This window comes from Acanthaster planci, linkage group LG03, assembly GCF_054643075.1.
Source record: "Acanthaster planci isolate LZ-2023a linkage group LG03, COTS_SCS, whole genome shotgun sequence".
NCBI lineage: Eukaryota > Metazoa > Echinodermata > Asteroidea > Valvatida > Acanthasteridae > Acanthaster > Acanthaster planci.
The window spans coordinates 23,193,729-23,220,964 of record NC_141779.1 but is presented as its reverse complement, the minus strand read 5'-3'; the positions used below and the strand labels follow the sequence as shown (position 1 = coordinate 23,220,964).

General features: G+C 40.2%; 2 protein-coding genes across 4 annotated transcripts in view; one reads left to right on the top strand and one right to left on the bottom strand.

Moving 5' to 3' along the window:
* LOC110990439 (uncharacterized) overlaps window positions 1-3,872 on the top strand; it is a 15,550-nt gene extending 11,678 nt beyond the window's left edge. For both annotated transcript variants that reach the window (XM_022255447.2, XM_087134058.1), the window contains exon 12: window positions 652-3,872. The gene's annotated coding sequence lies outside the window, so the exon portion shown is untranslated. The remainder of the gene's footprint in view (window positions 1-651) is intronic.
* LOC110973018 (choline/ethanolamine transporter flvcr2a-like) lies at window positions 1,952-27,236 on the bottom strand. Of its 2 annotated transcripts, XM_087134059.1 has the most exons (11): window positions 25,917-27,236; window positions 21,666-21,798; window positions 20,692-20,829; window positions 19,615-19,682; window positions 18,919-19,022; window positions 16,810-16,920; window positions 16,104-16,209; window positions 14,329-14,440; window positions 12,397-12,437; window positions 11,433-11,478; window positions 1,952-7,318 (listed from the first exon to the last, which is right to left on the bottom strand). In XM_087134059.1, exons 1-11 carry the CDS (start codon window positions 26,643-26,645, stop codon window positions 7,311-7,313), a joined length of 1,596 nt encoding a protein of 531 aa, XP_086990185.1. In that variant the 5' UTR covers window positions 26,646-27,236; the 3' UTR covers window positions 1,952-7,310. The 2 variants fall into 2 exon arrangements, with proteins under 2 accessions (XP_086990185.1, XP_022079069.2); XM_022223377.2 differs by lacking the exon at window positions 11,433-11,478 and having other exon boundaries at window positions 25,917-27,232.

Sequence of the window (27,236 nt, the reverse complement as noted above, 5' to 3'; positions counted from 1 at the left end):
AGTATTAAAGTGTGGTCTATGATGGAGAAGAGTGCCCTCTGTTGACCATTTTGAGAATTCTCGCTTGAGTGAAGTACCTGCCAATAAACATTGTCTTCCTTTAATCACAGTAGATTGTGCCAACCCACTTTATGACATGAAATTGGAAATGCAAACAGTTCGGAATTATGTTGTTAGAGTACCTTTTGTGTTTTGTCATTCTGCCTCACTTCATTTCCATGAAAGGAATGCTACGCATCATCAGCTCCACTCCGTGCCTCACTCCATTTCTATGGCAACTGTGCCAAAACAAGTTTTGATTGCAGAAGAAAACCACCTGCATTGTGCCGAAGCCCAGTTGCCACTTGAACCAAGTGACTGACTTTATTGCCACCTCTAAAGCCAACACGTGCTGGTTTCCCCCGCTCGACCAAATTCTTTAAAAAGGCCCTCTGTGACAAACGATGCCATCCACCCACCCTTTACATGATGGACAGACCATAGCCCTTTGAAATGACAGAGATGGCTGCCAATACCATAAACCCACCCGCTTGAAAATGGGGCCAGGGTTTTGTGTGGGAAGGAGGGCCCCACCGGTTAGGCAGTTTTTGGACAACAAAAACCCCCAGTTGATTGCTTTATTTTGATGAGAGGTTTATTTTTTTCTTGCAGAACTTGTTGTTTGACTGTGCGGGTCGTCACCATGGAGCTTATCTGTAAGTGCCCTGTAATTTTTGTTTATTGCTGAACGTACTGAAGGATGGAACATAAAAGTGTGTGCAGCACGTATGTGGAGGCTGGCAATTCAGGCAGTTGTTTGTTTGTCTTCCAGCCTGTGTTTGACATGGTTGGCTAAATATGGTTTCGAGGTTTACAAAAACCCTAGAAAGAAAATGACTTTATATTCTTGCCCTGAATACTTCTCACCCACACCTGCCCCAGTTGGAGAAGATTGTAAGCCATTGCTGTGCAGTTTTATATGAAGTTGTTAGTAGGTTGGATACAGATTGCCAGAACTTGTGAAATCTGACACAACTGAAGTTTACTAGGACACACATGTAGTGACAGTTAGTAAATTAAATGTATCATATCTGCATTGGTGGATCATGGCGACGGAGTCACTTGTGAAAGAATTGATGGGATTCTTTAAAAGCCTATGAAAGGTTAAATTCTTCCAAATCTGTCTTTTTGAAGATCTAGTAACACCAAATTAACTCTTTTCATTCGCGGATTAAAAATTTGAACACCTAGAATTATGTTGATGAATTAAATTAATGGAGTTTCAAGAAACAAAGCTTTAATGTCTTGAGGAAAAGTATTTTTGAAACAGGATTGATATTTGACAAAGCTCACACTTAGGACTGTTCTTGAACGTTGTCACTTTGCCATGCCCTTCAAAAAATCTCAAACTTAATTGGCAGCCAGATTTTTTTCCTAGAAAAGTGTTATCAAAGTGCTTTAACCATGTTTTCCAAACATAACTCTTTGTGGGTTTGAGAACAAAATGTTTGCAGTGTTTTTGATGATTGGTAGAAAAAAATTGACAAAACATCCTTCACTGTTAAGACTTCTTCCAAATATTTGTATGTCTCTTATTAATCTAAGCATAAAAATCAAGTCCTTTCCTTTGAAATGACCCAATTTATAATGGTATTGAAAGTAAATTGAGGTGAAGTTTTTGAGAAGGTAGTTGCTCACAGATCTAAGACTAGTGATAACTAATGGACCAAACTGAAAAACATCTAACTGAAATTGTACAGTGTTGATAAATTTTATACCATTCTTATATTTGGCATATTTGTAATATTTTTACGGCAAAAATTTAAAACGTTTGGAACTTTTGGATTATAGTACATTTTGACAGGCATCATGAACAAATGAAATGTTTTCTGAAGTAGACAACGAAATATATATTTTCTAACTGTCTTTGAAGTCAGGGAAGCAAAGACCACTAAGTTGACATCAAAGCAAATTTTTGTTATGTAAATTAGTTTTTATTCAAGCAGCAAGATCACTTTAAAATGAAATGTAAACACTCTTAACAACTGGGAACTGTAAGTTCCAAGTGGAAGCTTGGTCAAGGTGACACATGATGAGCGGCATCAGCCGGAATTCTCAACCCAAAAGATAATTTGACAAAATCAAGAAGGGGAAGAAATCAAAGAGAAGGTGATGTCAGTTGGCGGACGAATTTAGAATACTCTGAAAATTGTAACAAGCACTAAAGTGGTCTGAAGTGTTTGCCCTCCTGTCCAAAGTCTACAACTGTTGCAATGTGCTCTCAGAAAAATACAAAAGCGTCCCACATGAAAGGATATCAGGCACCTACTGTGCATAGACAAGTACACTCCAAAGTAACAAGTACATGACATTGCCACCAGTCTAGGACATGTCCCTGTATACTCAGGCCGTGTCCGAAACGGGCTTCCAGAGCTATGGCTAGGTCTATTGTCTACGCATCTCCACGCATTTCCAATGAAGCGAAGACCTAGACCTAGCTCTAGACAAGAGATTTGGATGCAGCCTCTAATACATCTAATACTCATCATGTGCGAGTGGTGCACATGAACCAGCGAGATGCAGGTCTTAAGACTGTGGTATTGGGGCTCATGAAAAAAAGATCACATTTTGGGGCTGTTGGTCCAGTTTGAGTATTTGGACAGTCCATCAGTTTGACAGCCATGACCTTAATTGGTTCTGATCACAGCTCCAGTCAATGTTTGTTTCATAAAGGTCAGCATTAGAGACCCAGATTTCTGCTCTGATATTCAGGATTTAATGAAAGCAGTGAAAACTGGCCTTCAGGTCAACCGTCTCATTCCATATTGAAAGTCTCCACTATAGTACACCAACAACATAATACCCAAGGTGTTGGATGATCTTTGGCTTTGCCTTGAGATCAAGGTTGAGTTCCTGGAATAGGCCAATGAAATGCCATGGCTAAATGAATATTTATGAGGTGTAGTAATAATGTCTATTGATAAGCACCAGTGGACTGACGTGCAGAAGTTGTTTGCTTGCTTTCCTACTTTGAACAGCGCCCTCTTACGTTTGTGAATGAAGTCCACCACACCACTGAATACATACATAGTGCAACACACAAGGTTTTATGTTGGAGAATTTCCCCATGGCTTCTCAGACTGCTTCAACTTAGATACCGACCCCCCAGATTAAGATGGAAGAACTTTGTTAATTACCTCAACATCTGATCTTTTATTAATAAGATACCTATGTTATCCACTGCTATAAGGTAACCACTGTAGTGTACCCCTATACATGTACACGTATGTATGAGACTTGTAAACAGTGAGTTCAAGCATACATTTCTCACAAGATTATATATATTAATAAATATTATAAGGCTATCTTCAGTAGATAATTTGCATACTTTTATACAAACATGCCGGTAGGATTTTTTTAAATAAATGTTTGATTTTTTTAAAAATGCACAAAAAATTTCCATCGAGCGTAAGAACAAATTTTAGAGAAGTCTATCCAAATTCATTCCAGATTTTCAAAGTAAAAAAGAAGCAAGAGAAATTGGCAACAAATATTCCCCCGTAAAAATTAAAAATATAAATTGTGTCATCGTGCCCAGGCAAGTTAATGTAAATATATATTTAAGAGGAGTTTTTCTTCTAGATTACATTTGTTTCAAGAGTCTTAATGTTTATACCTTTTTTGTGCAAGTTATTTTTTTTACAAGTGGCATCCATTGATGAGTTCAACAAATTTTCAGTAAAATGTAAAAATATGAAACCTCTCCATTGCTAGTTTTTCGTTCATTTTACACTGGTTCCTACACTTACTCATCAGATATACACAAATATATCTTGGTATATTAGTTTTTAACAAAAATGCATGAATTTCAGAATAAACAGAAGGTGATACCATGCACTCTAATTGCTGTTCATTCTTGAATTACGGCTGAATACAGATGTGTATTGTCACACTTCACCACTTCATACATTTTAATTAATGTTAATGTAATAAGAAGGCTAAAGAGGTCAGTTCAATTAGTCTTTTACTAGAAGTATGACCACATTAGACAGCTGATCTGTCACTGGCATTGTAGCAAGCTGTGATGTGTGTGTGCAGACTTGAACAAATACTACAAAGTCTGAGCTCAGCTTCATGAAGTTTCCCAGAAAATGATCCTAAAGTATAATAGCGTGCTACAAGGCCCCCTTCCAAAAACAAATCAGTTCCCAACCTGTCCGTTCAGCTTATTGTAAGTATAAAATCTCTGCTGACCACAGCAGAAATTTAGACTCTGAAGGTCGCAGCATTTCAGGATCACAAGAAAATTACTTTTGTCCATACATGTACATTTTTTTTCAAAGATGTACTTTGCGTTGGGGCAATGTTTATTTTCAATGACGGCTTTTGCCCTTACACTGATGGATATCCATAACACGGTGTATGCAGTGTTGTCCAAGAACTTGCTGAAAAAAAAAATTCACAGGCTTACTGGTCTGGGACTTGAACCCATGACCTCCTGCCGGACTGGCCAGCCAATCCTGGTGAGCTTGGTGGTCGAGTGGTGAAGATACTTGGACTAGTAAGAAGGAGAGGTTGGGTCCCATCCAAGTAAGCTTGTGAATTTTTTCACGAGCTCTCGGACAACACAAAAAAGTGCACAGTGTTATGGCTGCACATTGATGTATGGGGAAAAACACCCCATGATTCAAAATCAACGTACACGTAGCAATGTTTAGTTTTCTTTTGCATGAGTCCCGAATTACCCGTGTCTACACCTGAATTATCTGAATCAAACATACCCGTTTCAAAACATTACCTGTCATGAACTCTTTACAAACACCCTCGCAGGAATCAAAGTTTGCAAGTGTGGCTATAAGCATTTTCTGTGTATTTTTTTCTCGTTAATTACCACTGGATGCAATATTCAAATGTCATCACCTGATTTATGAGACTTTTCCTTATGGGCATGCATGCCCGAGGAATTCCTCAATACCTTCTGGCAATACTTGACAGGCAAATCTAAAGCAAATGGGTCATATGAATAAAAAGTAGCATGTGCTTTTACTACCATATTTGAAGCATTTCCTCGTGTTTGTATGAATAATAACGAAGCAAATGCTTTTACTTTGGTGCAATTGTTAAAAAGTAAAAGTATTTAGTTCTTACTCTTTAAGCTTGAGCTTGACAATAAGCAGTTGCTTCATTTTGTATGAGTAAAAACGAGTCAGTTCTACAGAATTGGAGTATTTACTTGACATTTTTCCAAGACTGGGTCAGGGCAAGCTTGAAAACGAGGAGCATTTACTTATGTTCAGGATGGCAGCGTTCATGAATATCATGTGAAAGGAAAGGCTGTATGCCTTTAGGAGGGAATCTCAAGAAGCCAGATGCAGGCAGTTGTACCGATTTGAGAGTAGCAGAGAAATTTTCTTCATGAAGGTTTTTGCGATCAAAATTACTGCCACCCTGCTTATCTGCCATGCTGAGGTCCCAAGATACAGCACTGTGCTGCACTGTGTGTGTCTGCAGGTGCAGACAGTGGAATCCCTATTGTGCAAAACCGTTTGGCTGTGAAGTCAGCCACAAGCATAAAGCATTTGCTACTATTTGTACAAGCAGATGCTGAACAGTAAAAGAAACATTTTATTCATACAAATTCAAGCAATTGCTTATTCTTAATGCTTTTACTTCTCAGTAAATGCTTTTGCTGTTTGCTTGAACTTCATAGTATTTGCTAGTTTTTATTCATATGACCCAATGTGTCAGTTGAGTTGCTACATTTTTTCTATAAAATCTATATTTGACGCGAGTATGTGTTGGTATCACTCACATCCAAGAAGAGTAATGTAATGGACAGGTTTTAAAGTTTACTGGAAATGTAAGAGCTGTGAAAGCATATTTTCCCTTTGTAATTATCTACATCACTAGTTCATTAATCCTGTAAACAATCAACAGTCAGAAGTTCCTTGTCTAAATCTTAATTATCCATGCAATACATCAATCATAATACAGCAAATAATAACTGAAACTGAATAGTATGTGCCAACGTCCACGGCTGTGAATGTTGGGACATATTCAAGGGAATATTTTAAAAGCAAAATTAATATTCTTCATTTTAGGTCGGTCTTTAAAGAGCTACATGCATTGTTTGGCATGCACAAGGGTTTATCCACTGCAAACACAGGGCGAGGGATCCCCTCAATTTCTCTGTTTTCAATGAATGATGCAATCTACATTCAGAATTCGCATCTTGGCATGAACCAAAAAAACCCTTTTTAGCTTGTTATAGTTCAGCTTTGTAGACGAATGACTCTGCGTTCGATTTGGATGCTTCCATATTTATGTGAACAGATAAAATTAGAGAAAACATGTTTTCCTTAGAGGTGCCTTTTAAAGTCAAGGTGCTTACAGGAAGACCTTAAGTTGATTCATTCTGAGTGAATATCAGAAAATTAATAGCTGTTTTTTATTGTTTTATTTTTATTTGTTTTTACTATATCTTTTTTGAAGGCCTGCACAATTAACTTTGCTTTAGTTGCTTGAATATTAGGGACCAAAGCAATCAGATGACAATACCTCATTCAAGTCTAACCCCCAGACAACCCTATTAGATTGGAGGTGGGTTTGCACACGCCTCGTCTGTGTACTGATCTTGTACAAACAGAAATATCAGATGTAGAAATTGCACAGCCAAAGAGAAATGTTTACCCATCAATTCAGCATAATGAAAATCAATTGATCAACCAGTTCAATAACAGCGGGTAAAGGTAAAAATCAGTGGACTTTGTTCCCGATTGTGTCATAACTTTGCTTCAATCCATTCATGCACGTTACTTACCTTTTTCTTTGCATATGATAAGTTTGTACCGTGGAAGGTTTTCTCTTTTTCTTTCTTTATTAAGCTGGCTCAGCTTGATTTTGTTTTAACTAGCTTAGTTCACAAACTCTAATTAACCTGCCCCTGTCTGGTAGAATTCACTTGCTAAGGGTCCATTTGTGGTTAGTTCACTGACACCAGAACCGTGTAATGGATAAAATGAGCCAGCCTTGAAACCACTGAATGAGATGTAGATCCATGTGAAATAAACAGGACCTAAGTTTCAAAGAGGATCGATGCAAAATCAGGGAGATACTTCATACGCTCAAGTGGGAGAAAAAAAAGGACCAGTTTACATGCTCAGACCAAGATCTGGTTATAAAACAAATCTGTCTTCTCTTCTGATGTACGGTTGGATATGGAAGAGTTTGGGTTACGAGGTAAACCTCCTTTTCAAGTGGTACTTTTCTCATCAAGCTGAATGGCACCAGCTCTGTCCTTTTCGTCCACTTCAGTGGGCAGGGCTTGAAAGTCATGCATCTGAGGAAAAAAAAATTAAAAGCCTACAATTTTGGAACTTGAAACAGACAAAAACAATGTATAACCCAGAGAAAGGCAGGTAGCTATTTGATCAGTGGAGGTTTTCTTGATTAGTTGGTCAGCCTTCATGAATGGGCATATTTGCAACATTCTGAAATGGGAAAATTGTGTTCACCAGTATCATTTCAAATGCAAGGCGTTGCATTTCCCATTGTTCCTGTAACACAAGAGACTTAGGGAACTTTCACCACTTTGGTAAATTTGAGGACAAGAATGATCCTTTTTGTACCTTTTTGGATAGGCATGCATGCAGTCTTAACACCAAGTTTTCTTGATAACCCGGTTGAGATCATGGAGCAAGCACCATGTCTGGAGGCATTCCCAAAGTCTCAAAACCTGTCCCAAATTTTGGTGACAGTGTAATTGTTTTCTCGACATGCCCCCCCCCCGACAAAAAGACTGTTACTGTCTGCATTTGTTTTCCAAACAATATCACCCCAGTGTGGCAAAATGATTAATATAAATTATGGTTAACGGTGGTCATTGCTACCTGTCTGATTCACACTCCATAGTACCGAACAAGCACATTTTGGTGAAAACGCAGGACATTTTTTTCATAAGTGCACGTATGTCATGATTAATGAAGTACACATATGTATCGATGCCTGTACAGTACCAAATGATGTACATGTTTGCTGAATTATAATGAAGTACAGGTGATGCTGAAGTAACAGAAGGGTTACCATGTATTGACAATGACAACAAACCAGAGTTACAATTCCTTACATGTAAAGGTTTTTTTTTTAGATTTAATGAATTGAATTTCCCTACTCTATCCCTAACCCAACGGTACTACGAATTACTAGTTGTAGTAAAATGTTCACTTGTAAGAGGACGTGACCTTATTGTTCTCTGAAGCCATAAGATACAATAGATAAGACAAGGTACCATACAGTGCTGTGGCACTATGAATGCATGGCTTTATTGTTCTCTGTACAAGTATCAATGGAAGTAACCTAGCCAGAAGTAGTAATCTGTAGCGCGAGGTCCTTCAGGCTCAGGCTATTACTTAGTATTTTGTAGCACTGTAGCACTGTGTAGTGTAAGCCAAACAATGTGCTTGGCGGTTAGGGCTATAACACTATTCAATAAGTGCTGGTTTCATTTGCAAGTCATTAGTTAAGGTCATAAAACTTGTAACTCGTTGCTTTTAGAATTATTCATCTGTAGCCTTCTGGCACTATGCAAAAACATAATCGTAGCTGCCACCCACCAACTGTGTAGAGGGAAGAAGGAGTTACATAGCAAAACAGGGAAATCCAGTCAAGAAGTTTTCTTCAATTTGAAAAAATGCGTGCACAGAAATCTGTGGGATTCATTTAGCATGTGAATACTTCTATGACTGATGGTGCAGAGCCATGACTTTTTCTGTCTTTTTGCACTTGTGCTTTGAAAGGGAACAGTTGCAATGGAAATGCCATTTATTGCGACGTGAACATGTTGACTTTGGGAGAAATTTGTGGAACTGCTTGGCATGCAGATTTACAAAGCACCACAAAAATCTGCTTAGCCAGTTCGCAATGTGTAACTTTGCTAAGCTAAATCTTGGAGTTAGCAGCTGAATAATGGGAGGTCCCATGGGGCCCAATGGTAGGAGCTACTAAGTTCAAAAATCTGCTTAGCAGGGAAAATATTTGCTTAGCAAAAACAGGTTACAAGTCAAAATGTCACACACCATATACTTATTGTAAATGGTCCCCCCATGATGCTTATAGCAATTTTTCTTAGCAGTACTTCATGCTTAGCAGCTGTATAAATTTGGAACCCAGTGGTGTTCAAACTTCATGGACAAATTCCTTGACACTGCTTGGCACAACAGTATTGTATGCATTGCTGCAATCATCAACAGGTTGCCAATTAAGAACATTTGGCGAGCAGCATTTCTTGTTAGGGAGCTTCAGGAACTCTGATCCAAATAGGAGTGGTCTAGTTACCATCAGAAATGGCTACCAGCCTCATCATCTCTTTACATTATAACTAAGGTTTGCTTTTAGAATGAACTTTAAATGGAGGAAACAAATAGGTATGTGGTACAATTTACCTTTTAAACCAAAATTTTGAAGAGAATCTGAGTGATTGTATGGCATTCCATATCTGCCGTCGTTCGTCACTCGTCGTCTGTCACGTACCGTGTGTCGTCCGTCGCCTGTCGCTTTTTTTTGTCACGCTTGTGCCGTGCTATTTTTCACTTTGATCCTTGATCTTTTTACATACTTGTTCGATTGATCCCCCATGCCTGTCTGTCCTTCCACGATATCCCAACAGATCGTACTCCCGGAAATACAAGAGTAACTTTGAACTAAATGTATATAATAAATTACTTACAATGTTCGACTCCTTAATATCTTTTATAAGAGGCAAACTGATTCAACATTATTTTGAGGCGGGTATACGTATACCTACGATGAAATCTGCCAAATTAGACATGACTTAAGTTGCATGTAGGCACACAGAAATCTTTTAAACAGTAATGTTACTTTGTTAGCCCCATAAATAGTGCTGACATGCGGGATTACCTGTGCTCATTGGCCTATCCACCGTGGCATACACACCCACAAAATCCAACATGTTATATTTTCTTAAACTTAAACCAAGTGATAATTGCCCCCTATAACATTCAAAAACAGTTACTTATCCACAGCACAATTGACAAAAACAATTTACTGTCTAGTGTTTGTGGATTTCAAGGTGAAATTGAGAGGAGAAAATGGAATGTCTGTTTCGGCTGGCTGATTTCTTTCTAGAATTTCATGAAAACAAGTCAGCACATTTTCACAGTAGGCAAGAGCGAATAGAACTGCGGATAAGTTTGCCTAAACATTTTTGTGGAAAATTCTATTTCGCTAAAAAACCCTTGGTTGAATTCTCAGAAAGGCGACGCGTGATGGACGACGCACGACAGGCGACCCATGACAGGCGACGTACGACGGGTGACGGCAGATATGGAATTCCACAGGATTGTTCTCATAGGACTGTCCATCAGAATTCTCTAGGGCCAATATTAACTGTAAACAGTCCTTAAGAACACTTTTCATCACGTAGAACCCAGTTTTGCTGCCTTCTGTCATCAGTTTTTTATAAACTATTGTAGCAAGCCATCATATGTCAGATATTGCATTTTGTATTTATTTTGGAAAGCGTACGAATATGAGAGAAATGGTAAATGCGGCAAATTTCACAATGGCGATCACTATTGGTGAAATGGAATAGGTATATTTATGTCAAGCATATAGCATGGAGCCTGGGTAAACATGATTTTCTTCAATTGGTGTTAAATGCCAGCCATATGTTTGGTTTTTCACTGATGATGGTAACGGCAGACACTGACCCAGACCACCAAAGCTCACACCAACTGCAGCCACCAAGGAACACCCCCCCATGATAATTTCAGAACTTTCTCATCATGCCCAGTAAAGATTTATTAAATGTTGGCGCTGAGCTTAGGAGGCTCAGGCAAGTATGCATTCACCTTGCCTGTGGGGCCGACTGAGAAAAATTGACTCATCTCAGCTGGCAGATGGAAAATAAAAATCAGCCTGAAGACATGCATAAATTTGTAGAATAAACAAGACCAGAATGACTGGAATTCTTTGCTAGAATTCAGCAGCCACACCTCTCGCAAGTGACCCCTTTAATTAAACATGCATATTTCAAGTTTTGTTTTTAGAGATATACCTATTATATCCCTCTCTTCACTTGCTGAATTTTTATCTCGTACATATTGATCAAACAATGAGAAAGAGTTTTGTGTTTTTATTTGATCATTCAATAAATTTTCTCATTTCCAATGTAAATTTTTGCTGGTAGAACTAAGCTCTATACATGTAAATAGGCCAAATTCATGTTCAAGTTTATAGATACAGTGAACTCTACAGTTGACAATATCTGTACAATATTGTGTTTCTCATTCCAACCATCGCTGATAGGACTTGCAGAAAGGTGATGCAAACATTCCAACATCCCCAGCCTCTCTTTGTCAAAGCCAAGTTAATGCCGAGTTCAATAGGATATTTCATGTACATGTATATGTGTGAAATGAGACTCATCTACATACTTGCAGTTTGAGCAGTGCTGCTGTTGCCTGATAAATCACTGTGAACCTATAAAAATGAACTTAGCGATCAAGACTTCTTTCAAAACGTCAGTGGCATTATCCAGGTTTTAAGAGGGGGACAGTTTTTTTTCTGAAACAAAATTTCACTTTTTTCATCCATAAATGAATTTCCCCCAATGGAAGATGTTTGTGGGCCTGCTGTTACTGAAGTGCTGGTATTTTCAATACCGTGAAAAAGTTGGCAACATGTCGGGGAGGGGGGGGGTGCAGAGTGAGACAGGATGGGGTGGATGGAGAAACCCCCTGGATACACCACTTCAAAGTGTCAAGAAATGTGGATCATTGGATGTGAGAAATTACAAATTAAAAGATCTTTCAAAATGTGGTTTATTTAAATTTTACATCAACACTGACAAAATTTCAGATGAATCAATTTTACATGTCTTTTTTGTTGGGTATTGGCCAAAGAAACCCATCAAAAATTCTTTTTGTCAGAAGGAAGTATTTTCTTTAGCAGCAGACCATGTAATACAGAGAAAACATCAAAGAATGACATCCATAGCAAATTTGAAAGTATAAAGGCACAATCAATAATCCTAATCTATGTTTGATAAGGATTATAAGAGTTCTGTGATTCGATCCATTTTTTCCCTCAACTTTGATATAAAATTTTAATTTTTGTGCCTCGAGTCTGTGGTCTTGCACAGACAACCTTTTACAATGCATCCTTCACGCTAGCTGCATAACTACTGTGTAAATACAATGGCCAGTGGATATGCAAACACTTTCATTTATTGCAATGACATTCAATATGTGCACATCTGTGCTCACTCTTGTCATGGATGGTTATTTACGTGATCAGTAAACGCTCAACAACTGTCATTTTAAATTCATCATAAAAGTCAAACACAAAAAGGACACACGTTTTTGTTTCAAGAATAAAATTCCTGGGGGAAAAACTTACTCTTTCCGCCTGTTGTCTTCTGAGGTCAGATTTGATGAACACTGCGGGTTAAATTAATAGGAAGGAAAGAATATGTGAAACACAGAAAAAAAAATAGTACCAGTGTGCAACTTCACAACTTTGATGCGGAAAAAATTACATTGGGGCATTCAGTGAAACCCTTCGCACACAAAACAGAGATTTCTGCCTTGCGATGTGACATGAAGTTTTCATTGTGTTTGTGTCTAACCCCTTTGACCCCAAAACAGCTTTGGGGAAATACCTTTCAGAAGATGAACATTCTATTAAAAATGTTCAGTAAGCTAGTCTGATAACCATCCCAAATAGAAATTCACCATCCTTCCTTTTCCTGCCTAGCAGTTTTGCATGCTCAGTTGATGACACCAGCCAAGGGAGTGACAGTGCTGGCTTGACTTTAATAAGTTTTTCATTTATTAAGCGCAAATTTCATATAGATATGTTCATTTCATATAGATATGTTCAAATGCGCTGTACAATGAAGACATTAAGCGTGGAACAATGAATACATTTAAACATGGTTGAGCCGATGGCATACAAGGGCGCCTCGGGCAGCCGCCAAACGACCCACATTCACCAACATCAGTAGAGAGGAGACAGTAAGAAGCAAATACAGTTTTAGAGAGGGGAGGAGAACCCCAGAGGAATATTCTGGGTAAAACCCACAGTGTCAGGTAGGGACTGAAACCCAATCCACTTGTGGACTGGGCCGGGAATCGAACCCGGAACCACAGAGGTGGAAGGCGAGGAAAGAACGACCTTGCCAACCTGACTCCCCTAAATGTTACATTTACGTTAATCTTATCTATATTTGGCATAATAAAAGTGTTCAGATTTATATAACGGGTTTTGCCCTTACCCAATGTATGTATTAATAATAAACACTGTATGCTCAGTGCTCGTCCAAGAGCTTGCGAAAAGGTCACAAGCCTACTCGGGTTTACCTTTTACCTTTTCGCAAATTAACATCTCCCCAATGCAAAAAAAATACATCTTGAAAAAAAAAAAGTGTTAAGAGTCGACGAAGTAGGCAGTGGTATTCATTCACTGCTGGTATAGCAACTTTCATAAGTACCCTACTGAAATAAACACGGGTACCTGCCACTCCCCCTTCCCATAAAAGCAAATGTGAACATGTATTCAACTACCCTAGATGACATCTGTTTTTACTTTCGATGTTATTTTAAATTTCAACACCAAAACCTTTCTAATACCTTCAACTATCAGTGTCTGAATAGTTACAAAGTAATTCGTAAAGGGATGGCAGTTACTCGGTGCCATAATTTAGAACTCATTCCTGATATCACCTGTCTGGTAATCAGATACCTAGCTCTGTTTCTTAGCCCTGCAATGGGAGACTTTGAGACACTTGGTGGTGGCAGATCGTCGGATGCCCAGCATAAGGGCGTAAGCACACTTACACCCTTTCGCCGGGAAGCATGATCACAACAGAAGCATGTTCCCAGCAAAAGGGTGTAAGAAACACTCTCTCTTTATTTAGTAAGAACGGATATAATTTACTACAAAATAAACCTGGGCTGTACAAAAAGCAACCTTTGAACAATTTATTAAAGGACTTGGGCATTTTTCTTTTTTCTTTTTGCCATGAAATCTTCATTTTTCAGTAAAATACAATAGTTGCATACTTTCGTCTTTTTGCCGGGAAAAGTTTTTTTGCAGTGATCATGCTTCCCGGCAAAAGGGCCAAAGCGCTTACACCCTTCTGCCGGGCACACAGCGAGATATAATGGTCCTTTTTGGTTGATGTGGGCATGCAAGTGCAGTTTTAGCCATGCGTGTTAGTTCTGAGCACGCACACAACCGTGGAGAAGGACCGGTTTGTCTGCCGCCACCATGCATCTCAAAGTCTTCCGCTGAGCTTTTACTTTCCAAAAAAACACCTTGCAGACTTACTGGTCAGGATGCAACCAACCAGCACGGCTCCACATAGGAAGAGGTTTGCTGCCACCGTGCCTAAGTTGGTTAACAGCGTTCCCATTATCATCGTGAAAATGATCCCAAATAACTGCATCCAAAAACATGAAAGACAAAACAGCCAAACTTTTTGAAAATATTTTGAATATTTATATTTAAAAAATATGCCCAACTGCACAGTTTAACCCTCGCTTTGCCACACTCCGGAATAATATGCTTCAACTTTAGCAGGTATGTACAAAGCCTTAAATGAGCAAAAATGTAGGGGGGAAAAAAATCAAACGAATTTATGTGTAGTGCAGCCACACATGAGTCATGTCTGTGTTGTAGAGGTTTCCACGGTCACTGATACTCGGAGCAATTAACACAATGGCATAGGATGTGCACGTGTTAAGTCTTGCTTTTATTTCAGTTGACCTGAACGTGACCCTTCCTGTAATAACAAAGATAGGAAATAATGTGGTTGTCCCTGGACCTGGCAGGAACTCAATAAGGCCATACAATTTGTTGAGTACTGTGTTCTTTGCCCAACTGGCATGGTGCTATTTTTTTAATACTAGGCATTTTGTGTCACAATTTTTCTTTATAAATGATAAATTTCAGTGACTTCTAATGACATGTATTTGTAATTTTCTGTTTTCACAATTTGCTAGTGATAACAATCATTTGGACAGAATCAAGGACGGATCCAGAACCAATTTTGAAAAGGTGGAGCTGGGGCCAAATATTGAAGGGTTTTCATGTAGTCTAAGGCATTTTACACACTTTGAGAGATAGGAAAATTAAAAAGAAATCAAAAACAAACACCAAAAAGAAATTTGATTCTGTGGGCCTGTTTGTTTCACACAGATCCACATCTTGATCAATAATCCGTTGTTGTTTCACAGAAACCAGAACCCACCATACAGAGAGAGGGAACTAGCGTTGATTGGAATCAGAGATCATGATCAAGATTCCTGCAAAACTAACAGGTCCCTGTGTAATTTCCTCATTTAAATTTAGAGCTGGACATGAATATGGTACATGTACAAATAAAAATGCCTTTTCTTTGCAGGCTGATATAATAAACTGTCTGCCGTACTTCCATTCTCAGTATGATTTTTGACATGCCCTGGGGCATTAGGGTTAATTAACCTGAGTCCCCAACCTGTAGAAAAAGGAAATTTCCCATAAAAGAAGTAGTTTGAGGTAAGTATATGTATGTCAGTTACTACCATCCCAGGAGGTATTCATTGGGACAGTGAGATAAAGTGCCATTTTTGTTAATCATAAACATATTCCATTAGCATACAATGCAGTCATTGCAGGGTACAGGACAACACTCAACCTGTAGAAGTATCCTCTTGTGGGTGTGTGTGCATACAGAGAGGCTGACAACTACAGTGGTGCAAACAGCCAGAAAAGCCTGTAATTTCTGCATGAAGTTGAGGGGGTCGCGACTGTAAATTTACAACCGCAAACACAGGGAGAAATCAGTTTTGCCTTCCTGTATGCATGAGTTAACCTGTCCCTCAATTCTTTGAGTTAAATTTCAGTTGCAGTCCTGAAAGCTGTGAACACTTCCTAATCTTAAAGCTCAACCATTCAAACTGTTTATACACAGAAAGAAGGCCACTGAATGCAACATGAAACAGTGGTAACAATCAGGGTCATACTGTCTACATGCAGTCCTTGAAATTTATCAAGCATTTTTAATGTTATCCTTGATAAGCCAGGAACTGGCATACAACTTGGCATACACTTGTCTGCTGTACCTGCGCAGATGCATTCAGCATGCCGGAGGATGTCCCTTCCGGTTCAGGGTGGGTCAGTTCAGCCGCAAATTCAAACCCCAGTGGCAGATAACCGGTCATGAAAAATCTGTCCAGGAATACAAGAAAGAGTTTGTGATATGAAATGTTGACTGGGTTTGCCATATCTCGGCAGTATCTTCTAAAAAATAACTCACTGAACAACTGTAGGGGTTGTGTCTGTTTTTTGTTGGGGTGTTTGCTTTGTTTTGGTGTTTGTTGGGTTGTTGGTTTGTTGGGTGGGGTTGTTGGGTTGTTTGTTTGTGTGCATTTGTTAAAACTTATTCGAAGTGACATTCGTAGGTGAATGTAAAAATATATGAGAAGTGGTACTTATGTTTTTACTTATGAAATGCCTCGCATAATAATTCCTGCCTGAGATACAAACTCCATTGTCATGGAAATGAAGTAGGGGTACGATTTTAGAAGCTGAATTTTTTCCTTTCTGCAAGATGAATTTAAGAACTGATTTAATCTTTTTATGAACAATTTTGGCAATACGTTCTGGGGACAGAATTTATCGTTTTCTTGAAGATGTAAAACATGTCTGCTGAAGTGAATAGAACAGCCAATATCTACACATCTGCATCTATATTAGGAGTACTTTTGTTTCTTGGAATTGCTAAGAAACTGAAATCCACGTCAAAATTAATGTTTGATGACAACCTACCCAAGGAATGCAGATATGGCAAAAACGATCCAGATGTTGCCCAACTTTAACGTAAATGTAAAACCGATGAGACCAAGAAGAGACAAGATATACACAACAACCGTAGTTCCCCTGAACAAAAAATGAAAGCACACAATACAATGGATTGAATGATTGTATCAACCAACAAATATATTTTGACTGGGAAAGGAATTTTCAAACATTTAAATCTGAATCATTGTACAGTTTTATATGTTAGTAGTGTAGGAGGATGATGTCCACTGAATACAGTTGGAAGCTATTTTCCTACCAGAGTACAAAAAAGCTTTGTCAAATTCATCATTGAACCGTAAAAATCAAGTTTGACTATTTATCCAAGTAAAAAAAGCACATATTGTACATTTTTCATCTTACTATAAGTAGATTTATAGTTTTATACAGCTGTGATTCGATGTCATGCATATTCAGTTTGGAAGTTTTTGCTTTTTAGTATAAAGACTGCATTGCTTTTCATAGAATAGGGGTCATGCCATGCATAGCGGAGTGCTCACCACTATCAGCAACAGCATTGGCTCCACCTATTGACACAACCTTGAAATTTACCTCCACGTACCACACATCCAGTGGCGTACATTGTGAAATGAGGTACGTGTCTCTGTACTAAATGTAAAAGTTTCCTGTTGCTGGCCAACAGGTTTGGATTGATTTGATGGGAAACAGTGCTGTCACTACAGTAGATTTCAGCTGCAGCTGGAAGTTCATTGTAGATAAACATCAGTTTTGTTTGTGACCAGGTTTTTAGTAGTGACCTGTTTGTTCGGTCTATGGCCTTGTAGTTATTAGGGTTTGTACTTCCCACTCAAAGGGCCAGGAGATGTAAATTACAGGTAACTTTGGGAAAGTCATTTCACCCTTATTTGCCTCTAGAGGGTAAAATGGGTACTGGTGGGGGCAGAGATGGTTTGATTAGTCATTAATAGTGGTGCCTGCAAATGGCTGTGCTGAGCTGTATACTCCCCAGGGAGCTGAGATGGTTTTTAGGAATGTTTATGGCCTGGGCAAAAAGGACTAATGGTAACTGGCACCTTGAGCAATAGTTTGCTGGTGGATATAATATGCACTGTGGTTATGCACCCTGGATGCCAATTAAAACAAACAGTCAATGGCAGCTGATTAACTTGGGCTGAATACTGAAGCTTTTTATGGGGGTCAAGAAATGAAACCTGGTGAGATGTCACTGTCAGGTTGATAAGACCTTTCATTGGCTGCTGGTCAGTGGATTTTGAATCCTATCAAGGGCTGATGCATTTTTAAACACTTTGGATAACACTGCAACCTTTTACGACATTTCTTCTCTTCAGATGTGCCAGCCCCAAAACCATGCCAGGCATGGAAATTGGAGTTTTATTCAGCATTCTCTCTTTTTTGTCATGACTCTTTTGTTTGGTTTATCATGGGAGTGTTGTAAACCTGCCTAGTCATGAGGCTGCTTTCTTTGTCTGATGTTGACCCATGCCCCATCACACCTGTAAATCTTGTTTACGTCTCTCTCCACTCCAAGAGTGTGGTAGTCTGTGACTGAACCAGACCAGATCATCAAGTCATTTCTGAATCCTTAACCCTTCCTATTAAACATTGGTGGCAATGTTTTCCTCTGGAATTGTTTTCTTGTTTTTCCTTGGTTTGCATGGGGATTATTTGTTAGAAAGAATGTCTCGTTCTGTGGACAGGGTCCGGGTTGGAGGAATATTGAAAAAAGACAAAAATAACAGAAGAAACATTTTAATTTAAGACAGCAAAATATCTAAATTGGGCAAATTGTAATGCAGAAATGTGATGTCAAAAGGAACCAAAAATACCCTCAAAGTTGCATAAAAAATGAAAATTAGATTATATGAACATCAAACACCAAGTAATGTTTACAAGAACTGCATTACATTTTCTTTACCCGGACCTTTACAACTATTTTGATGTTAGAGTGAATAAAGTCATAAAGTCATAGATAACCTGTTGTACCATGGCCATCATCAGATGCCCATGGATGAACGAGGAGGACGATCACACAAAGCAGTAAAACTGGAATGCAACTGATCAATCTCCATACATTCTTAATCACCCAATGGTCTTTACCTGTATGTTCTGGTCCTATCCAGCCACACGCCTGTAACAGCTGATCCCAGCAGACCAGTCAGTACAATAGTCATCCCTATAATACCTGCCATAGCCTCTAAACCCTGCATCAATATTCAACGAGAAAAGCATAGCATGGAGGAATAAGACGGGTTGAGGTGGTTGTTTGTCTGTGGGGTCATGGGACATTCCTTTCCTCTCCCCCCAAAAAGAATTAATTTAATTTACAAAAAATAATAACAAAAATGTGATTTTGGAGATTTTTGTTTTATTTCTCTTCGTTTAAAGCAAAAATGCTCACAAAGTTAGTCATGACTTGTAGCAAGGCCAAAAGGTCGCATAACAAATCCCCAAATGTTAGGATCTCCCTAAACTTCCCCCTCTCCAAAATGGCTCTGGATCAGCCCTTGTGTGGGGTACTTTTTGTGACTCACATGTGAAGTTTACCACATCTTTTTCTAGCTGAATGTAGATATAACTTCAGTCTCCGGATATTGCCCTTTAGCAGCATAGCAGGTAGTACATGTACATATACATGTACTTAATGGTGTCTCACAGCATATGAGGAAAAAAAATACAAGCTTACTATAGATGGGACTCGAACCCGGGACCTTATTCTTAAGCCTGGCATACAATGTCATTGTGAAGTTTGGCAAGTGTAATGCAAAGTCGTCCAAATAATCCGAATCAACTTGCCTCAAATTCGCTCAATATGAGCTGGTTGAGAAGAGTGGAAATTGCATAGAATGACCCGACATTTATACCTGTGTGGATAGGGATATGAAGTAAGAGAAATGTTTTACACATCTTGACGTAAACAAGTCATTGTTGGTATCAAAAATGATTCATTCTTCACCTCCTGAAAAATCTTGAATGAGGCCGGAAATGGGAAGCTTATTTTATTGGACTTTACAACACACCCCATATTTACAGAAACGGATCTACATGTTTCTTCCTACTAACTTACTGGGGGATTTTATGGATCTTGGGGGCTGGGGTGTGACACAGGGGCCCTTTCATTTTGGTTCATGTTTGCATAGTGTACTTTTTCCCTTTACACTTGGAAGTATCAGTTTGAGCTTTGTTTAACCTCGCCTACTTGCAAAGTCAACTGGTTTGACAGTGTGTTTAAATGTGTTACTCATACTGGATCATTTCCACAAACTTTGGAGACATATTTTAGTAAGGAATAATCTACTGCCCGAAAATTCTTTTAATTAGCATTCATTTAATTTGTGGTGTCTGGTATAATATAGGAAACAGAGTTGATTCTTCACAGTGTGACGCAAGGGAAAGCACAACTTTTTTCCCAGATAAAAAGCTTATTTTTTACCCAGTATGTAATATCACATTCCATATAAATATGATGCCTTTTCACAAGAGTGGGACATTTCATTTTTCACTCGTGTGAAAAGACTTTCGTGCCTTATCACACAAGTGGGAAAATATTTTTGACGCCTTTTCACACGAATGGGAACACTTGTCGCTCCTTGCATGGGAACTGAATGTGAATATGGACAGAGTTCTTGTCCAAAAAAAGTCTCACCCCCATTCACAGTGTTAACTGTCAGTTGCAACTCATTGCTGCTGTGTCGAATGAGGATAAAGGATGAAAGTTTCCTGTCGAGGGATTACTACTGAATGCAAAGCGGGAAATCAAGAAACCCCTGCAAATGAGGTTGCATTGTTTCTTTCTGACTAACGTACATGGGGAATAACCTTCAGTCGCTGACTGAATCGCTTTTGTTCTCCCACAAAACAGGAGATGCTTACCGTATGTTATAACAAGCAGCACAAAACCTGTGTTTTTACAAAGAATCCTGAGGGATTCTCTGTAGGAACGCTGCGTCCGGGAGATCTGGGCCCCCAACTTGGCACGGCTCGGTGGAACAGGTGGCTTGTCTTGATAAACTGTACAAGGAAGAAGATGATTGGTTGCAGTCATTTCTAGAAGATCTGGTTTCGATAGCTTAGTTGAGAAGGTTTTGCGAAACACGTGATATGAGAATCACTCGTCTTATCAAGAAAGTGAATGAATCCTTATATAGACATAGGGTGAACGCGTGCTCTGCTGTGCGTACTTGTATGAATCTGGTGTGTTTTGGTTCGTTACGGCAACAGCACAGTGACATTAAGCGCCAATGCGGCTCGGTAAATTGCATTCAGCACGGCAAGCCCTCTAAGTCAATAGCATACATGCCGCGCTGTCAGTGTGAGCGCAACTGCTGTGCTGTTGCCGAAGCTTGTAAGCGAAATCGGTGTTATTTTCTCCATCCTTTCTCAGAAATAGAAACCTGTTAGTTAACATGAGACTCATCAACTTAATGATTTCTGTTAGTATGGTGGATTAGCATTATTACACAAGTACCATCCATGAGCTTCAGCAGTAGTGCGCGATGCGCGAACAGCGCTATTAAACATTTTGCACGCGCATTTAGCACGCGCATTTTGTCACAGTTGTAACTCACTGGATGATTCTGCAGTGTAGGCTGCAAGTGAGTTTCTGTGATATGAAAAAGTTATTTTCCTCAATTTGAATGAAAAGATTGCAGTGCACTGGACTGCACGAATTGAATAAGGAAAAATATATCCGGAAAACGACTTTTCATTTATTAAGTTAAATTTGGCTGTTGAAGGCTTAGTGATATATTCCTGGAATCTGCTTGACTGCTAACACTCAAACGATTGGATGAAGTTTTTATTCGGAAGCCCTCGGGGATTCTGAGGCATCTCCCAGTCCCACTTACCGGCGAAGATAAGGACGAGTAATACGCTGGTGATGCAAGCCGTGCCTAGGAACATGTTCAGCATATTCTGTCGTTTGTTATTGTCATTGGGGACGATTATCGGTGGCAAGACGAAGCCCAAGGCGACTCCAAGCTGAAAAACGACATGGAGAAAAAGTGGTTAAAAGAGATTCGATGTTTACTCTAACGACGATTACGCCAACTGTCTCAAGCCGTTTGCATAAACGGTTTGGTAATTATGTCTTCAAGATGTATTTGGTAATTATGTCCCTGTAATTTCTAACTGGCGTATTTACGATAAAGTACACACGTATCTTAAATTTTCAGGAATCGTGGTTCTTAAGCCTGATCTTGCGTGTGTGTGTGAAATAACACTAGCGGCTGACTTCAATTTATGCATTTATAGAACCGATGGATGATGTTCAGGTCTGAATTCTGACGTAGTTCGTCCATGAAAAAAAAATTGTAGCCGATCTTGTTGGAAGTACGTGCGCAATGTTTGAAAACGCATAAAGTAAAATGTCAAACGAGATCGCGAGAAATGCGTTAAAATACAGGGTAGCCCTACATTGAGAAAAGACCCGCTTGTACGTTTTCTTGTAGGTTTTTAGACCTCTGACGTTCGTACTGATTAGCGGATCTATGCTGGAAAAATCCGAGTTTTGTTGAGTCACTCTTCCCTTACTGAGAGCTGTTGCTCAAACTTGGATCCAAAACCCGACAAAAACTCAAGGTTAACATAGCTTCCATCACTATTGCTGGGGCACCCGATTCGACTACCCACCGCTACTTATAAGCGAGGCCAGTGCAGCAAAATAGCCTGCAAGAACTGTGATGGTAATATATTATCGTATGATGCAATACAGTGGCACACTTATAAGTGAGGCTAGTCAGCGTCAAAAAAATTTGGAGGCAAAAAGAACAAGCCTCACTTATAAGTGTGTCCAGTGTATTGCATCATACGATAATATATAAACACCACAGTTAGAGCGTGGCCATTTAGCTGCACAGGCCTCACTTATAAGTAGTTGTAGTCAGCAATTTTTGCGTCTCAGGAAATGACGTCGTTTCTCAGCGTCGGCAAGTTTGCACATTATTCCAAATTAGGAACGCTGCGAAGATTTCCCTTGCCAAAGCGCACAAATGGATGTTAGATTTTGGCAACCAAATGGAAACCAGGGGCTTAACCCACTACCCAAGATTATCAGAGGGAAGGTTAGAAATGCAATGGCATGGGGTCCCAGACTTGGAATTACAGGGGGCATATTGCCTTAAGAAATTTTTTTAAAAGTGCTTCAAATCCTGCAATCTAGTGCATTTAAAATCCAAGACTTCTCTTTGCACTTGTTTTTAATGAGTGAAAACGGAGGATTACAGAGGATTATAGAAAACATGGCTTATCAGTCAAACCCCAAGACTGCGAACGGCCTTGCAACCTGCGATTTATGTCACTGTTATTGCATTAATCTATACCTGCACTTATTTCGCATATAGTTCTCATTTTGAGCAAGTCATGAAGGCTGCCGATGAAGTCATTCAAGTTTAATTTGAGGGTCAAATTGTTTGGAATAATGTATCTATCCTAAAGATATCTCACCATTTAGGACTTGGGATAAAATTCGACATACGAGGTTTCAAAACTAACGGCTATTTTATATGGGGAGGTTACAGCATCTATGGTTACAGGAAATTTTCGATCATGACGGCGAAGTCTGCCTCGGGCGATTTCCTGGCTTGGCTGATAAGAGGCACCTGCTCTTCCTTTTGTGATCTGTACCGAATGTCCGATATTTGTTTCTGCCACTGATGGTCAGCATCACAGTCTCGCGACCTTTCTAATTCTCAACACGACTGTTTTCTCTCTCATCCGATTTTGATTTGTTTGGCGTGTTTCTTTGTGAACCCCCCCCCCAATTTTTTAATTTTGAGAGGCGACATTACCCGTATATAGGGTTTCGTTTATGGTAGCTTCATGTTTTCAAATTATAAACAAATACGACTTCCCACCGCCGTTATATAAGAGAGGATTTTACAACAAAATGCTTAGTTAGAAGCATGCACATAATGCATGTAACCGGCAAATCCGAAGAATGTAAATGGAACCTCTGAAACATAAAAAGCAGCGGGTATACGAGAATCATTATTCAAGCTAGATTATAAGCTTATCGGGCAAAATGTCATGGCTCACGAAAAATATCAATGACACTTAATTGAAACATTTCACGCTCGATTATGTCTAAACAAAGAACACCGATTGTGTGTTAATAGGGATTCGTCGAGTAATATTCGCGTACCATCTGGCGACTTTGTTGGAGGGCGGGGTTGTGCAAAGTTGGACACTTACATCGGGGGTACCTCTCTGCCATCCTTGGTACTCCAGACCACCAGAAGAGGAAATAACCCGAACCGGTGTTTACTGCACACAGCGTATGCCATGAAGTGAACCGGAGGTTTCACCCGAGAGTCCTAGAACTATAGTTGCGGAGTGTGCTTTCGGTTTTTTCCAATTGGGAAAGGTGGAGACACATTGCCAGTGTCTTTAAGAAATTAAAAGCGCCGATAGTTTAGAAATACCACTGTTCTGGGAGGGGGTACGTTTTATTTTTGTGGATGAAATTTACAGGCAGTCGCTGGAAGAAATTCCATTCCCCTTCCCTAAACGACTGTTACACCACAGTTCGGGCCGATTCCATCACAAGCACATACATGTATATTGCAAGTCAATTAGTCAAATCATCAGTCCCGGTCACATACCATGGATGAGCAATGGCAAAGGAAAACTTTTGTCACGGCTCAAGACACTTGGCCTGAGACTAGATGACTGGCGATACGCCGGTGCCCGCACAGAACTTACAACGTGACAGTGCAGTGCGCGCGGTAATGCCGTGTCGACCAGCCTCATCGACCCGTGAAGCACCCCGGATGCAAATAACCGAATTTGTGCACAGTGGAGGCAAAACGAAATACAGGCTTTGCGTAATAGCCATCTTGCAGGGCAGTGCCTTTGGTCCACTGCATGGAAACCTCTTGTACATACCATTATAAATAAAAGAACTATGCTGTAAAATAGCTACCGTGCAAAGCCTCTATGGGCACATCGCGAACGTTTCGGCGAAGTAAATCGCGTGACTGAAACTTCTTCAGGGTGGATAACTCCACTTTTGTGAGTCTCGAGGATTATGTGGGTCAATAGTGGACTTTGTTATGACCTGTGTACACCGGTGTTGCTGGTGCACACACATTGTGCAGACCACAAACCAATCTGGGTAGAAATGCATGGCCAATTTGGTTTTGAGACGTTACGACCGAGTGAATTCGTCCCATGTAGATGTAGTCCTTTGTGTGAAACTGGTAGAGTTGGATTCAAAACAGTGCTTAATTTACAAATAAAGGTCATGGCGAAGTGGGGACAATCGTCCTAACCAGACTCGACATTTTCACGTGCACATTTTGTTCTCGGTTCATAAGTACAACAATTAACGTTGCGTGTGCACTGTTTCACCACAACACATGTGTCACATCTGGATTTACGTCCATTTGTTTAGGTACACGTTCTTACTTTTTTAATTTCTGCGTTCCTCATCATGCGAGCCTTTCGAAGAAAGTCCTTAATTAATCCACGTCAATGACGGCCTGTGGTTGCAGAGCTAACATTCCCCAGTAATTAATGCTTAAGTGCATTGCTTCCTTAATTGCATTGCTTTGTGGCAAGCAAGTCTCCTCCGTACAAAGTAAAACCGGAGAAGGAATCTTTGTAAAAGTACAGGCCTGCAATTTTATTTTTCATCTTCCACCCGATTACCAATAAAAACCATCGAATTCTCCATAAGCTAAACCCAGAACAGCGTATTCTTGAACGAGCTCTCACACAGAATAACCTCCTAATATTGTGCTCTCTGCGATGGAAATCATGGTAAATACATCACTGATTAACTTTCCGTTTCACGAAAGAAATCATCCCCTCGGGTTGCAATGTTTTCAACGTCAGTAACATTGGCGAAGTTTGACATTGGTGACCTCGTTGAGGTCGGTTGCTATTCCTTATGATTAATATTGATGTCCAAATATTAATGTCCTATTACAATATGGTGTCGACTAGCAATGCTTACGTCTTGAATTATGCTTTGGAATTCCAACATGCAGTTCTCGGGATAAGTTATATCGTCATATAATAAAACACCATGTCGTGAAATAGATGGTAGAAAACAAAATTATCGTTTACAGTTACAAATTGGGGCCGGTCATTCCTACCTGATTACCAAAGACTCCAATGGCACAAGCCGTGGACACCTGGTTAGCACCAAACCAAGTGGCAGCCACGTGGGCAGGCATCCCTAGGATGAACACCTGGCCCACGGAGCAGAGAGTCTGTCCGAAGAAGGCAAGGAAGAAGGTATCCGGGGTGGCCCCGGCGTATCGGAGCCAGGCCCCAGCACAGTTGAGGCTCGCCCCCATGACACCGATGACTTTGAGCCCCCCTTCGTTGTGTTCCAGCAGCCAAGTCACGGGCCAGATCAGCGGGATGTAGGCCAGCATGTAGACCATGGACAGCCAGTCCACGGCGAGGTAGCTGACGGTGTAGTATTCCCTGACGACATTGCCGATGATGGCGTATTGGATCCACTGGGCAGCGTTGGTCAGGGACACCAGGCAAAAAACGGCCAGCATGAACCACCGCCGCTTGTAGACCCTAGGTTCAATCGACACCAGAGACTTTGGGGAAGATGGAAGAGGAACCTTACCGCCAAGGCTGCCACCATCGAGCGTCCGTTCAGAGTCCGTAACGATCGCGAGCGGTGGACGGTCTGCTCTGTTTTCACCCTCGTTGACAACGGCAGATTTGGTAACATCTTCGCCATTCTTCTCTTGGTCTTCCTGAGGATGTTTGCTCTCAGGACGGTGAACGTATTGCTCCGAGTTCATAACATCTTTAACGCTCCCCACCGTGCCATTCACAGTGTCTTTGGGATGATCCGCCATTGCATCAGCAGATGACCTGCCAGCCGTTTGACATGGGCCGGGGGAGCAGCTGTGCGTATGTCTATTATCGGCACTCCACTGTCGGCACTCCACCACACACTTCTGTATGTATCACTCAGAGAAAGATGATATTCATAAGGGTTGCTCTCCGCAGATATTCTGAGAAGGACACAATCGAATCAGTTTAGTTATTCCTTACAGGCTTACATGCCCTGTCCTGATGTTTATCTTACCCGCCGTGTATATTTAAAACCCAAGGAGGCAGTACCACTGTACTGTATTGGCCTGAATTCTACCCGGCTCGTGTGGCATGTTGAAATGACAACAAAACCAAAGCTCGGTCACGTACGGCCACAGCTGATCGGTGACGTACACGGTACATGTACACTGAGGGCACCCTCAGTGCAACGGCGCGGCGCCCCGTATTCTCCTTACAAACAAGGCGCCTTCGGACAAAATAATGGATAACGACACCTATAGTGCATCTACGTGGAATTCAGGGCAGATGAAAGCGGCACACGTCTCGTGACACAGTGGCACCGCCCACGACACATTATGTGCTGTACACGCTGAATCAAAAACGCAGAGAGC